The sequence below is a fragment of the Mandrillus leucophaeus genome, unplaced genomic scaffold, assembly GCF_000951045.1.
Source record: "Mandrillus leucophaeus isolate KB7577 unplaced genomic scaffold, Mleu.le_1.0 Scaffold208, whole genome shotgun sequence".
NCBI lineage: Eukaryota > Metazoa > Chordata > Mammalia > Primates > Cercopithecidae > Mandrillus > Mandrillus leucophaeus.
This window is the reverse complement of record NW_012102121.1, coordinates 270,817-285,672: the sequence shown is the minus strand read 5'-3', so window position 1 is coordinate 285,672 and position 14,856 is coordinate 270,817. Positions and strand designations below refer to the sequence as shown.

The 14,856-nt window shown below is 41.0% G+C and overlaps 1 protein-coding gene across 4 annotated transcripts in view; it reads right to left on the bottom strand.

Annotated features, from left to right (window-relative positions):
- Positions 1-14,856, bottom strand: part of ACO1 (aconitase 1, soluble) — a 68,278-nt gene that overhangs the window by 23,470 nt on the left and 29,952 nt on the right. For all 4 annotated transcript variants that reach the window (XM_011979982.1, XM_011979981.1, XM_011979984.1 and 1 more), the window contains 8 exons: positions 10,415-10,484; positions 10,101-10,284; positions 9,422-9,561; positions 7,263-7,434; positions 4,588-4,688; positions 3,346-3,462; positions 2,047-2,206; positions 607-742 (listed from right to left, as the gene is read on the bottom strand). In XM_011979982.1, the coding sequence (XP_011835372.1) occupies positions 607-742; positions 2,047-2,206; positions 3,346-3,462; positions 4,588-4,688; positions 7,263-7,434; positions 9,422-9,561; positions 10,101-10,284; positions 10,415-10,484 (1,080 nt within the window). The remainder of the gene's footprint in view (positions 1-606; positions 743-2,046; positions 2,207-3,345; positions 3,463-4,587; positions 4,689-7,262; positions 7,435-9,421; positions 9,562-10,100; positions 10,285-10,414; positions 10,485-14,856) is intronic.

The window sequence follows — 14,856 nt, the reverse complement described above, 5'->3', positions numbered from 1 at the left end:
GAAGCAATCCTCCTGCCTTGGCGTCTCAAAGCACTGATATTACAGGTGTGAGCTACTGGGTCCAGCCTGTCTTGGTTTTTAACAAAAAAGTTTAAAAAGTAAAAAAATAAAAACTTCAAAAATAGAAAAACCTTATGAAATAAAGATACAAAGAAAATATTGTGGAACAGCTATATGATATGTTTGTTTTAAGCTAAGTGTTATAAGAGTCAAGAGTTTCAATAAACTTAAAAGTTTGTAAAATAAAAGTAAGCAACGGTTAACACTATTGAAGAAAGAAACTGTTTTTTAAATTAAGTTAGTGTAGCCTAAGTGTCCAGTGTTTATAAAGTCAACAGTAGTGTGCAGTAATGTCCTAGGCCTTCACATTCACTCTCCACTCATTCACTGATTCACCCAAAGCAACTTCCAGTCCTGCAAAGTCCATCCCTCTAGGGCACTTACCTCTTTAGATGGAATGTAAGGGTTTAAGTCTAACTACCATCTGATAAATGACTATGCAATTAGATATCAGATAATCTCACATCTGTTACAAGGTGACACAGCAAGATACATGAGGGATAAAATTCAACAAAAGCAATGGTGCAAAAGAAAACTCTCCCTCACCCAAGCTGAGACAGATAAGGCATGACTCCGCTTTCTTGTAGGTAGTAGGTGACCACGCCGCTCCCAGGAGACAGGCTAGTTTTGATGTAAGGCATCACGTTCAGGCCAGCATCCACAGCTTTCTTTGCTAACAATCCTGTGAAATGATAAACACAGATGCAGTGTGGGTGGCTGCCTGCTCTAGGTGCCAGGCACACTTCAGAAAAGAGCCTGATTTTCTTCAGTCTGCATTTCCTGCCACCACCTGACCATGCTCCCTTCCTGTTGGCACTATCTGCTGTTTTTGCTGCCAAACAGAAATCTAAAGGTTCCCTGGCCAACGGTCATTTAGATGTATGCAGTAAACTCAAAACTAGGCAAGGAAATGAAGAAAGAGATTTGCTTACTTTTTTTTTTTAAAGAGATAAATCTAAAACCATTTAGGAATATATTACAAAATGAGTTTTTAATTTTTTTAGAGGGAAAATGATCTTTCTAATTATGTTTGATTTGGATGAAAATCATAATTGAAGGAGCCCTTTTTGTAACTATATCAACTGTGTGCTGGCTGGCAAGGAACAGTCAGCTGAGAAGTAAAAATCGAATGTTCAGATATATCTTGAAGTGGAAGATCTGCTGGACTTTGGCAGATACAGAGACTGCTACTGGAACACTGGGTGCTCTGTCTTAGGAAGTATCACAGAAGTAACAAAAACATGAGCAGTGGGGGTGGGGGCATGAGGGGACAAAAAGCCACAGACAAGCTGGTGACTTGTCCACAGAAGACTGGTTTGCTCCAGACCAGACAGGGAAAGCTTAGGTGGCAAAACATGGACTCAGGCAAAGAAGGTTTTCCTAATGCCTGTGTCTGCTTCATAAAAAGGAACTGTTGACACTGTCTGGTCTGTGGATGGATATAAGAGAAGCTTTAGGGATGACCAAAAACTTTGAAACTAAAGAGACCTTATAGTAGGGAAACCGTGTATATAAATATTAACAACTTAACCAGAATTGTAAAACAGGTCAGCTGCCCCAGGTTTTATCAGCCAGTGCCCTGTGCCTCATTCAGAAACACCTCCCAGAATTCAAGTCAGAACTCAATCCTGCTGCTCAGGGCTTTCACGGAGAACAAAGTCTGTGATAATGCTTTATTTTTCTTCCAAAGTCTGACATGAGAATGTAGGCTTTCCCAGAAATCTAGCTTCCTTTGCTTTCCTCTATTTATTTTCTGTGTTAATTCTCAAGACAGACTATTATGCAGTGTGCATTCTATTTTAGAAACTTTGCTTTGGACACTATTTATTGTGTAGATATTTATGGGCCAATAAATATCTGTATCTGGAAAAGATGAGGTTCAGGGAACTACACACAGAACTCCGCTAAGGCCCAGGGCCCTGTCTTGGGCTATTTCCACCTACACATGTGTATGATGACCATGAGGATGGAGTCAAATGCACTTACCTGCCCCTAACATCACAGATGGATTACTGGTGTTTGTGCAGCTAGTAATGGCCGCAATGACCACAGAACCATGAGCAAGGGTGAATTCAGTGTTATCATAGATAAAGGTCTTATGGTCATTATGATGTTCGGGAGCCACTTGGAATCCTTTAAATCCTTGCTAAAAGAAGAAAAAATATATATTATATAGGAATATGTTTATATAAGATACACATATATCTGGCTAGAGGAAAAAACATACATATAGTCAATGGTTCTCACATTAGAAGAAGGAATACTTTGGTAAGTATAATTTTAAAGGCCAATTCTGCAAGTAAACTCTGAAATACTACAGAAAAATTACTCGTTTTAAATCTTTACGAAAAGCAGTCATGATATCTGAGTCTTACTCTGCACTGAAATTTGTAACAATTACTTCCTTCCCACCTCAAAAATGTAAAGGCTAAAACTACAAATTTAAAGTTAGTCTAAATTGAACTCAATGACATTATTGTACAGTTTAATGGATAGGGACTGATTAAGACTATGGATTCTAACCTTACGGAAATTTAGAAAAAGGTGCTATTTTGACCAGATTCAACTAATCATGATCAACAGTGCAAACAAAGTACAACTGAATATCTGGCATAATACTGGTGTCTCACAGATAAAATCCATCATACATCTTAATCATTCCTTTGGGAAATGTTCATTGAAAATCTACTGCATATGAGATACTGTGCTAGGTACCTTGTGGGCTCCCAAGGTGATTCAGACACAAATCCTGTTCTCAAAGGTACAGTCTAGTAACAGAAATCATACATGCAAATAAAATACCAACAATGTAAGTTAAAGAATATGGAACGCTATCAAAGTATTTCAGACCAAGCACCATGAAGTGTTCAATAAGGAAAGGTGACTTTCTGCTATGAGATTCTGAGAATCCAATGCAGAGTAGCTGGTATCTGAACAAAGTTTTATGGAGTTCACAGAACAGAATATAATGAGTTGGAGAAGAGACTTTCAGGCAGGGAGGGGCATGCAGAAAGGTACAACAGAAAACCTTGGGTGAGTAAACAGTGTGGTGAGGGTCCTGCGAAAAGCAGACGTGCTTAAAAAGGTGGGTTGAGTTGTGTTTATGATGGCTCTTGCTGCTTGGCTCGTGGCTAATGGAGGAAGTCATTAAGGACTTCAGAAGGGAGAATAAACACCCTCAAGCGTCAGGCTGTAGGAAGATTCATGTCAAGTGGGATGAAAGCCTGGACACTGAGTAACCGGGGTAGAGTTGAGAGGATTCAACCTCTTCCCACAGGCCCCTACCTTGGCTCCAAGGCAGCTCTCAAAATCCTTTTTCATGTCGGACACAGCAACTTTGTCCTGAGGCCTTTTGGGTCCACTACAGCAAGGCACTACTGTTTTCAAATCTAATTCCACAACCTGTTGACCCCAAAGAAAAGAAATTACAGAATTTACATTATACCCACAAAGAGGAAATCCAAAGCATGCCAGAAAATTTAAAACATCACAACCATAAAAATAAGCAAATAAACTACCACATTCAAAAACAAGGAAGCCAATGTTTCTCTTAATTCTCTTAATTAATCTTAAGCGATTAATTTCACAGGATCATGATGGGCACTTAAGTAGCAGGAGACAGGCAGGCAGCCTTGCCATCTCTCAGAAAGAACAGGGTGGGTGCTGCAGAGGCCCAGTGTCCTCCACTCACCCATCCTTGGAGGCAGCTCATCGCGCTTTGTATGGCTAAGTTAGGTTGAAGGTGGGTTATCTATTGAAATCATACATAAACCATTACACTTCTAAGGTGATTTGGGAGGGATGCAGCCATTAAGTTATCAACGCCAGGAAATGGGCCTTAGTCTAATTGAATATTTCTTTTCCTCAGTGTAATAAGAAACCAAACAAGGGTCGCAGGTCTAGTTTACCTTGTGGTCTAGAAAAATGTGGATTCAGTTTACTGACATGTTTGTACCTTCACTTCTTTCTAGGTCTATAATAATGATGGTTTAGCCTTTAAACAGCTCTTGTTCCACTAGTGAAATCTTTTCATTTTTCTTTATATTTCAATAGATTTTTGAGGAACAGGTGGTGTTTGGTTACATGAATAAGTTCTTTAGTGGTGATTTCTGAGATTTTGGTGCATCCATCACCTGAACAGTGTACATCGTACCCAATGTGTAATCTTTTATCCTTCACCTCCCTCCCACCCTTTCCCCTGAGTCCCCAAAGTCCATTGTATCATTTTTATTCCTTTAGCAGTCTTTCAGTGGTCTTCCACATTAAGAGGCATGAATCAATAGTTCAAATGGGGGGGACACTTAACTTACAATGATTAAGCCAGTAGGAATGTAAGAAGTTATATTATTCTGTTATGTTTACAATTTCCTTATCCTTTTGGTTTTTCAACCTTTTAACAGTCCGTTCTCTTGTAATGCCTTGGCAGTGACTAATTTCTTACCAGTGCATTCCCCCAAGAAAAAACACAATTAAAATCGCAGGCTTGCGGAAGAGGAAATACATGCGCAGTGGAAGGCACTCTCATACCTGGGTGAAGTCTGGGTCTTGAGAAGGGTCATTGAAATCTCGAAACATTCCTACAGCCTGAAGATATTTTTTAATGTACTTTACTTTTTCTTCATCACGACCTAAAAGGCATTTTAAGGAGTAACAAGTAACATAGGTTACTATTTCTTGGTTGAAGTTTATAAACTGATACTTGCATCAGCAATTATGTAAGTATGCAACATATGCTGCACTTACACGCACACCAACAGCTCTGTCGATTTTTCGGCTTCCACGCTAATGGTTTAACTCTCCCCCTGATGCTGCTTTTTATTAGGGGCCATTAATGAATGTGCTGTTCCTATCAAAGTGACTGTTTTCTGAAAAAGATTCTGGTTCTATCTATAGATAACCCCCTTCTTTTTGGGTATAGCCTTTAATTAAGAGAATCTTACGCCTGAGCTAATTGTGAAAGCATGCCTATGCATTTGCCTTCAACTGGCCACAAAGACTCAGCATTCCACATGATTTTACTGTTAAAATTAAAACCCATCCCAACCCCACCCAAAACCACTGGCTACTGAGCACTTTCTGGGCACTGTGCCCTAAACCTTTTAAATGTATTACCTCAATCTCTAATCCTTTATCATAGTCTTATGATACAATTATTATTCCCATTTATAGATGAGGAAATGGTGGCTCAAGAAGACTCCCTAAGTAACTTTCTCATGTAACACAGCCAGTAAACAGCAGAACTAAAATCCAAACCTGAGCTTGACCCAGAAGTTCAAAGTCTTAACTCATGATGCTGCATCACCAGGAATATGACCTTGAGCCCTTTGCTATTTAACTCTTATCAAGATCCCGGTGTAGGAGATAATACTCATGAAGTATGACCAACGGACATGCCGTCCACAATTTCTCTGATGGTTAGAAACAGAAGGTTTGATCCTTTGGCCTACCACTGATCAGAATTTTTTGTTTGTCTGCTTGTTTTAGCTGAATTGTAAACGTCATTAGCTCTCAGCACAGGCCTCATAAAAGACAGCTGTATGAGCTTCACTAACGTATTTGTATCCTGACCTGTTGTTGAGCCCGCTGTTCACTACACCCCATGCCATGCTCTTCATGAAGATGAACAGGAGAAATGTCTCTTAGGGTTTACTGTGAGAAAGGGCTACACTCTTCTGAAGCAATATGTTTGTTTCAATTTAATAGATGTTACAAATTTGGCACTGGATCACCAAGAAGTATAATGGCCACCTGCAGCACCACGGGAACTAACCAGTTAACCTTGCCTCTAGATCCATCTCACAGTTTTTGCCCCTCTATCCAGCACACTATCCTTTCTCTTCTTTAGGTTGATTCCCTCAATTATTTATTCCGTTCTTTTAGTTCTTTATCTTTTTCACTTAAAATCCTTTGGGGGAACAAAGATGTATTAATCAATTTCAATTTATTTTTATATTTAATAAAAACTTTTTTTAAATAAACTTTTTCATCACAATCTTTGCTATTTCTAGAGGAATTTCCTCAGTTTATGGGAGAAGACTAAGATTTATTTGGAGTCTGAAAGATTCTCATGAAACCCTTCCAGTGGCTGTCCCTTCACTTCATCCAGACATCTGCGCAAGCACCTCTGGAGTACTTCAGCCACCTCCCCTTTCTTTTTCATTATCACATCACACTTACACATTTGTTCACTTGTTCACTGTCCTCCCCGCTCACTAGAAAGTAAGCTACCTGATGGCAGGGACTTTATTTTATAATCTTGTTCACTGCCATATCTTTGGGAACTAGACCAGATATTGATAATTTGCTAAATGAATGACTGAATGAAGAGTTAATGTTTTTAAAACGAGAAACACATTTTAAAGCTTTCTCAAAGTTAAAAGTCAAATTTCTAAAAATACAGAGTTAAAGATCTGTCAATGATTTAAAATGCCTTCATAAGCAGCCTCTCATTTCTTTTCTTTCTTTTTTTTTTTTTTTTTGAGACAGTCTTTCTCTGCTGCCTAGGCTGGAGTGCAGTGGTGCGAGATCAGCTCACCACAACCTCCGCCTCCCGGGAGTTTCACCATGTTGGCCAGGCTGGTCTCGAACTCCTGACCTCAAGTGATCTGCCGGTCTTGGCCTCCGAAAGTGGTGGGATGACAGGAGTGAGCTACCATGCCTGGCCTCATTTCATTTTTCGGACATCCCTGAGAGGGGTGTTGCAGAGTGCTGTTCCTGTTTGGAGCCAGGCAGTTGCAGGGTTGGCTTCTGACTCTGCTATTTATTAGCCTTGGGGATGAACACTTCTCTGATCCTCAGTTTTCTCTAATGTTAATTAACTAGTCAATCAACCTACCCTACAGATTTGTAAAGAGGTTGACAGCAAATACATACCAGGTGCCTGGTACACAGCAAGTACCCAACAGACAACAGTAACCATTACTAAGATCACTTGTTTAATGTCAAAAAAACTAGTAGTAGAGGACCAGTATAAATATCCAGGCTTCTGTAATCTCTGAGCTCTTTCTATTGGCCATACCATCTCTATCTCATATTAACTCCTTAAATCCCAAAAACCCATTTTGACTCCATGGAGAAAAAAAAAAATGTGTAACTGTAACCCAGTGCCTTCTGTTGGGCAGAGGCAGAAGGCAGTGCTCAGATTCTCAGTGTTTCATCGAACTTTTACAAAGAGCCCTGTGCTTTCAGGGCCCTTCACTTACCTGTTTGCACCAGGTATGTGATACTAACTTCGTCAACTGGGAAAAAGGCAGCAGTTGCTCCATACTCTGGACACATGTTAGCAATTGTAGCTCGGTCAGCAATGGACAACCGGGCTACTCCTGGCCCGAAGAACTCGACAAATCTGCCCACTACCCCAACCTGGCGGAGGTGCTAAGCAGCAGAAACAAAAGAAAAGTTGGAGATCTGACGGCCCACATTCATAATGCAGAACTACCATCTTGCACTTCTTATAAACTAGTCTTGTCAGTAAACCCAAAAAATACATTAGCCCAACACATTTGTGATCACTTTCAAAACTTAAAAAGCAATGCCAACTAAATGCAACATGGTATCCTGGATTGAATTCTGGAGCAGAAAAGGGACATTACTGAAAAAACTGGTAAAGCCTGTAGTTAGGAGTACCACACCAATGTTAACCTCTTAGTTTTGATAAACGTGCCATGGTTATTTAAGATGTTAACATTATGGGAAGCTGAGAGAAAGATAACAGGAATTCTCTGTACTCTTTGTACTAACTCTCCTATAAATCTAAGATGATGTCAAATAGTTCTTATTTATAAAAAGAAAGACAAAGTGTGCCCAAAATACAAATGATATTAAGAAAGATATTTCAAAATGAGAAACATTCTCTTTCCCTCTCCAATGAGATCACTGGAAGCACCTGGAAGTGTTACATATTAAATTCTTTCAACCTAAATAACTACTTGCACTAGTTAAGAAAATAACTTTCCAAAGGCATAATGAACAAAATTCATGCTACAAGTATAAGTCAAATGTAACCAAAAGATCCCCATATCTTTTCCACACAAGGCACCAGCCAGGAGTGAGGCCACAGTGACTGACTTAGCTCTGCATAAAGCCAGTTTCTAGCCACAACCACATAGATGGGCTCTTTTGGTTATATGGGATTCTGCCAAATTTTGTGAGGAAGTCCTGTAGTATTCCACATCTGAAGAACAGTGCACAGACATTTGTGATAAGCTATGGTATTCAAATAAATCCAATTCCAAATTTCACAAAAATTAAATCAAACAGAAATGTGTTTTGCACTTTAAAAATAGCGTGTCCATGCAAAAGACCCCAGCCTCCAAACTATAAAAGCAGAAAAAATTATGTTTGTGATCATTAAAAACCATTGCTTTTCCAAGCATCTTCCAAAATGAAATGGCCTTCTTTTTACAAAACAAGTAAATCACAGAAAAAGATGATCTCCTCTAACAGCTACAGAAAAAGCCTAATACTTTCCAGCTTGGTGACATATGTTACAATAATGTAACTTATAATACAGAGAAGAGAATTTAAAAAGTAAAATTCTATTCATGGAACTATCTTGCTATTTGCATAAAAGGAAGAACCATGTGGAAAACATGTAGTGAAAGCATAAACACACGCACGGGAATGATTCTTACAACCTCAGGATAGTGATTATTTCTAGAAATGGGGAATGTGGCTTTAGCCACAGATATTACATATTATTTCTTTAAAAACACAGAGAGCTCTGAAGCAACTATGACAAAATGGTATCATCTGTTAAATCTAGGTGGTGAGCATATGAATGCCATCTTAATTTCTGTATCATTGAACTATTTCACAGTTTAAAAATTTTCCTTTAAGAAAAAAGATCAAGCCTGTAATCCCAGCACTTTGGGAGGCCGAGACGGGCAGATCACGAGGTCAGGAGATTGAGACCATCCTGGCGAACACGGTGAAACCCCGTCTCTACTAAAAAAAATACAAAAAACTAGCCGGGCGAGGTGGCGGGCGCCTGTAGTCCCAGCTACTCGGGAGGCTGAGGCAGGAGAATGGCGTAAACTCGGAGGCGGAGCTTGCAGTGAGCTGAGATCCGGCCACTGCGCTCCAGACTGGGCGACAGAGCGAGACTCCGTCTCAAAAAAAAAAAAAAAAAAAAAGAAAAAAGAAAAAGATCAATGCAGCAATACTAGAAGAAAATAAACATAATTATCTAAACTTAACAAAGAATACTCCCCTTACCTCATCTCCTTTTAAAATCATCAACCTGGTTTTCTAGCATTGCTAGAGCACTTGGAAACCAAAAAAGATTCCATTATTTATTCCCTCCATTGGAAAGCTACAATTGCGACTTTCCAAGACCACAGAAGAGGTTGCATATTGTTACCTTGGTAATGGTGAGCACAATGTCAGTGGATGTTACCAGAGGGTGGGGCTTCCCCATCAGCCTATAGCCAATCACCTGAGGAAGCACCATACTGATTGGCTGACCCAGCATGACAGCTTCTGCTTCAATACCACCGACACCTGCAATGAACGGCATGACCGGAAAAATGCTTTCATCACTCCTTACTCTATCTCTCAGGTATAAATTTGGTGACATTAACAGGTAATAAACCCAGATACAATGTTTAATTGGTACAGAGTTATGTTCCTATAAAGAACAGTTGTTTTTTCTCTATTTTCCTTTATAGAATTTTTAAACAAGTGCTTCTCAAAGCATGGTCCCCCAAACACCTGTATCAAAATCCCCTTGGTGCCACATGCAAAGAAGAGTAAGCTTTGGGAACCTCTGTTTTTAATACCCCAGGTGATTTTCATGTACGCTAAATGTCCCTAATCCCTTGCTCCTGTTCATTCTTCCAAGTATAATTACTGAGTGCCTGCTAGGTGCAAAGTGATTCTCTGGGCACTAGAAAAACACCAGTGACAAAACTGACAAAAATACCTCTCGGAAACTTGTGGTCATGTAAATTCATGTTACTGAGATGTAATAGAATCAAAGTGAATTAAAGTGCATGCCCCAAAACAGCATATATGGAATAGAAACCTGGAAGAACACTCACCCCAACCAAGAATGCCCAAGCCATCAATCATGGTAGTGTGCGAGTCTGTGCCCACGAGGCTGTCTGGGTAATAATATCCATCCTGATCAAATACCACTCTTGCCAAATATTCCAAATTCACCTGGTGGATGATTCCTGAGCCGGGGGGAATAATCCTCATGTTGTGAAAAGCCTGGGAACCCCACTGGGATTGACAAATGGAAAGAACACTATGAACACGTGAAGTACTTCTACTCAGCCCATCTTCTTGGCATCCCTCCCTCGTACCCCACATACAAAGAAAACCAAACAATGGAACCAGAACCTGCCCATACCTTTAAAAATTCAAATCGCTCTCTATTTCTTTCAAATTCCAGGTCTTGATTCTTCTGTAAACTGTCTGCCCTGTCAGAGAGAAAAATTAAATGTATACAATTTGAGGCTTAACATGTTAGTGGTCAAATTTATTGGTGGTGAAGAAACAAAATGGAATTGCATCTCCTTGCTTGCTGAGTGATAATTTCACTCGTGACTACTTACAGTGTGGAATAGGAGAGGTAACTAGTGAAAGTAAAAAGAGTAATTATTGTTTGGTTCAAGTGATTCCTACAAGGCCTTTAAACATGGTAGGCAGAAAACATGGAACTGAATTCAAGTTAAAACTAACCTAATCATAGTCTGACTCTTAGGAACAGACTCAAGACATTATATGACAACAGCAGCTTGGACATTTAAAGAACTCTTGTTTCTATACTCCTCATTCATGACCTCATTATAACACCTCTCTGACCTGGGCTGTGTCTGGGTTGGCATTTTCATCTCTATGTTGGGAGACAGAAAACTAGCAATGCTGACAGGATCAGTTCCTTATAGAATCACAGTCTCCTGTGTGTAGGACCAAGGTTTATGAGGAAGATGGTGTCACCTGATAACGTCTGTGAACCACAGATTATACGCTAAGATTTACTCAAGGTCATTCAGTCCATCAGGACAACATAGGGCACCAGGATGATTTTCTAGGATTTTAAAAATCAAACTGCATTGTTTTGAGTCAAGGTAGAATAAGTCATAGTCACAAGATCGCAGATTCAGCACGCAGAATGTGCTTGTAAAGTGTGTATCATAGGATTCAGTGAACACAGGAAAGGCTAGTAAAATTCATAGCTAAGACCAAAGTCAGACTTCATTAATTAATGAAGTACTGGATAACTACTTTCTAGTACCCAGTAGTTAACACTTATTGACACTACTAGGAGCCAGCAACTATTCTAAATGCTTTATGTTAATTTTCTCATTCAGTCTCCATAATATCCCTTTGAGTCAGGTACAACTAATAGCCACATTTTTCAAGTGGGGAAACTGAGACATGGAGAGGTTAACAAACTTGCTCAGGACCACAGAAACTAGTAAATGGTGGAACTGGGATTGAAACCCAGGCTGTCTGACTCCCGAGTTGACACAATCCTTTAATCCCTATACCACACAGCCTTCCTGTCATAGTTACAGAGACGGTGGCAGTAATGGTGGCAGTGGTAGTACCGCCACCACAGTAACAGCAAGAGCTAAAAGGCAACATTACGTTATGGACGCTCAGAGCTTTACACATGTGAACTCATCATCACAACCCCTCACGTAAATGCTACTGTCATCCTCAGTGTCCGGAAGCAGCAGCTGATACTACTGTCATCCTCAGTGTCTGGAAGCAGCAGCTGAGGCACAGAAAGGTTAAAATTGTCCGAAGTTAGACGATAACACGGTACTGTTATCTGAGCCGAGGTCTGACTTGCCCCGGGACTTTCTGCTTTGACCATGATACTCTGTTTCTCACCCACTCTGATCATCCACCCTCCCAGAGCCTGCCATGTGCTACATGCTGAAAATGCAATAGTGCAAAAGCTGCGTGCTCACTGTCCACTGCCGCACTGAGTTTGGTGAGAGGGCAACTGCAGAAGCATGTAATCATCACTGCCTGGTATGGGAAGCACAGGGTGCCATGGGAGCACTCAGAATGGGCCATGAACTCAGCCAGCGGTGGGGGTTGAGGGGACCGGAATGCTTTCCAGAAGGACATGGTATCAATGTAGTCTGAAGGATGACAGTAAGTCAGCCTGAGCAAGATGGTCAGGCACTCCTTGGGGGAAAAAAGGACTGGAAGCACATGTTATTTACCTCACAGAAAACACATTTGGAGCCGGGCACAGTGGCTCATGCCTGTAATCCCAGCACTTTGGGAGGCTGAGGTGGGCAGATCACAAGGTAAGGAGTTCAAGACCAGGTGGGCCAACATGGTGAAACCCCATCTCTACTAAAAATACAAAAATTAGCCAGGCATGGTGGCATGTGTCTGCAATCCCAGTTACTCAGGAGGCTGAGGCAGGAGAATCACTTGAACCTGGGAGTTTGAGGTTGCAGTGAGCTGTGATCATGCCACTGCACTCCAGCCTGGGCGACAGAGCGAGACTCTGTCTCAAAAAAAAAAAAAAAAAAAAAAAGGAAAAAAGAAAAAGAAAACATAGTTGGCTACTACACTGACTTTTTTTTATCTTGATATCAGTATTCTCCAAGACAAGTGTTGGTTGCTTTAATAGGATCATTTCCAGAGACTGCCTCACAGGGGTCTACAAACTAGCCCATGGGCCAAATGTGGCCCAATGCCCAGATATGCTTGGCCCTCAAATGAAGGATGATTTTTACATTTCTAAAGGGCTGGGGTGTTGGCGGGGAAGAATATGTGACAGAGACAGCATGTGGCCAGCAAAGTCTAAAGTATTTGCTATTGGCCCTTTCTCGAAAAAGTCTGCAGATCCCTGCCTGAGAGAATGAGTGTCTGTGAATGTATGTACATGTTCGAGAAGAGCAAAAGACAGAGAGAAAGGAGGGACCCCAGGATAGCCGAACAAGGCAGGACATCTGCACTGACACTAGCATCAGCAGACTCTGTGGATCCTCTGGACGAGACACAGCTACTCCTCAAGGTCCTCATCTCGACCTTCTCAATAGAATGCTGAGTGCTCCATCCCTCTAGTTCCCACCTGTCTCTACATCCAGATCTATGTTTCCAGTGTGTTTTGGGCATGCGCATCAAGAATACTTCAGGCACCACAAACTCAACGGGTCAAACCCTGATGCTGGGCTTTCTTTCCTAAATCTGTTCCTCTTCCCTGTCTGTCCATATCTAACGAGCTCTTTTCCCACCACTTAGTACCTATAGCTATCAAGGTATTTATTCCAGAAATAGCCTCCCAACTAGCTGCCCTGTGAGGCCATTCAATCTACGTTTGGTATGGTCACCGGAATCATTTCTAAAATATAAATCATCACAAACCAGTTTGAATCTACCAATGGCTTCCCATTTTCTAATAAAGTAAAAATTCTTTGTCTTAAAAACCCAAGTCCTTCAACCTGACCTCAGCCATCCTTTATAAGCTCTCTCCTAGCCTCCAGTCCAAGCTCTCAGCTTCAGCCACACTGTAGTCAGCATGCTCTTCCCACCCCCACTTTCCTCATGCCTTTGCATGCTCTATTTGCTCTGAGTGGAAGGTCTTTTCCAGCTCTTCTCTCCTTGGTAAACAGGCTTCAGGATCCAGATCAGGTGACACTCCTTGAAAAACCTGCAGACTCCCCAGATCAGGATGATTTGTCCCTTCTCCGTGGTGACTACACTTACCAACTGCATGAAAGCTGTGTGTTCACTAATTTCTCTCCCCTTCTAAACTATAACCTGTTTCTGGAATAAATACTGGCACGTAATACATCTGCTAAATGGATTTAATTTTTTTTTAAAAAAAGGAAAGCATCTCTGACGTTGATTTCTAGCACTACAGGTGAGATTATAACCACATGTGGCCCCTGCCTCTCCTCCCCATCTCTTTTGCTATACTGTGAGCACTTATGGACTACTAGTCATTGTCCCTGATCTTCTACCCTCCGGCACCAGGAGGATGACAGAGCTTCTCACAGCAGAAGCATGACTGATAATTGATGCGGGAACGTTTACCCCAGAAAATGCTGGGGGTATCAGTTTGATGGAAGCAACATGTTCATAGGACGTGCAGAAGCCAGAAATGCTTAGACTGTTTCATGATACAGTAATTCCAGGTAAAACCCTATTTAATCAGGAAAACAAAACATCTATTATATGGAGCTTGGCTCAATTCGCCTAGTTCTAGTTACTGGAGTGAATAAATAGACCTAGCATTCAGAATTTTCTACCACTCAGAACTTCCCTAAATTAGTCTAATCTAGTGAGCTTTTAATAAGGTCTCTAAATGTGAATGGCCTCACAGACTAAAGAGGAAATTTCTTAGTTACTTAATTTGAATTCAGAATTGAATTTAGTTCAGTTTCTGAGAATTACACTTAATGGAGCTCCAGACATTCACAGACAGTATTAACATGGAGATAGTTTTCACATCAATGAAATCTGGTCAGAAACTGTTATGAAATTCTTTTTTTTTTTTTTTTTTTGAGACTGAGTCTTGGTGTGTCGCCCAGACTGGAGTGCACTGGTGCAATCTCGGTTCACTGCAAGCTCCGCCTCCTAGGTTCACGCCATTCCCCAGCCTCAGCCTCCCAAGTAGCTGGGACTACAGGCGCCCGGTACCACACAGGCTAATTTTTGTATTTTTAGTAGAGACAAGGGGCTTCACTATGTTAGCCAGGATGGTCTCAGTCTCCTGACCTTGTGATTCGCCCGCGTCAGCCTCCCAAAGTGCTGGGATTACAGGCGTGAGCCACCGCGCCCGGCCACTGTTATGAAATTCTTGTTGAAGGAACA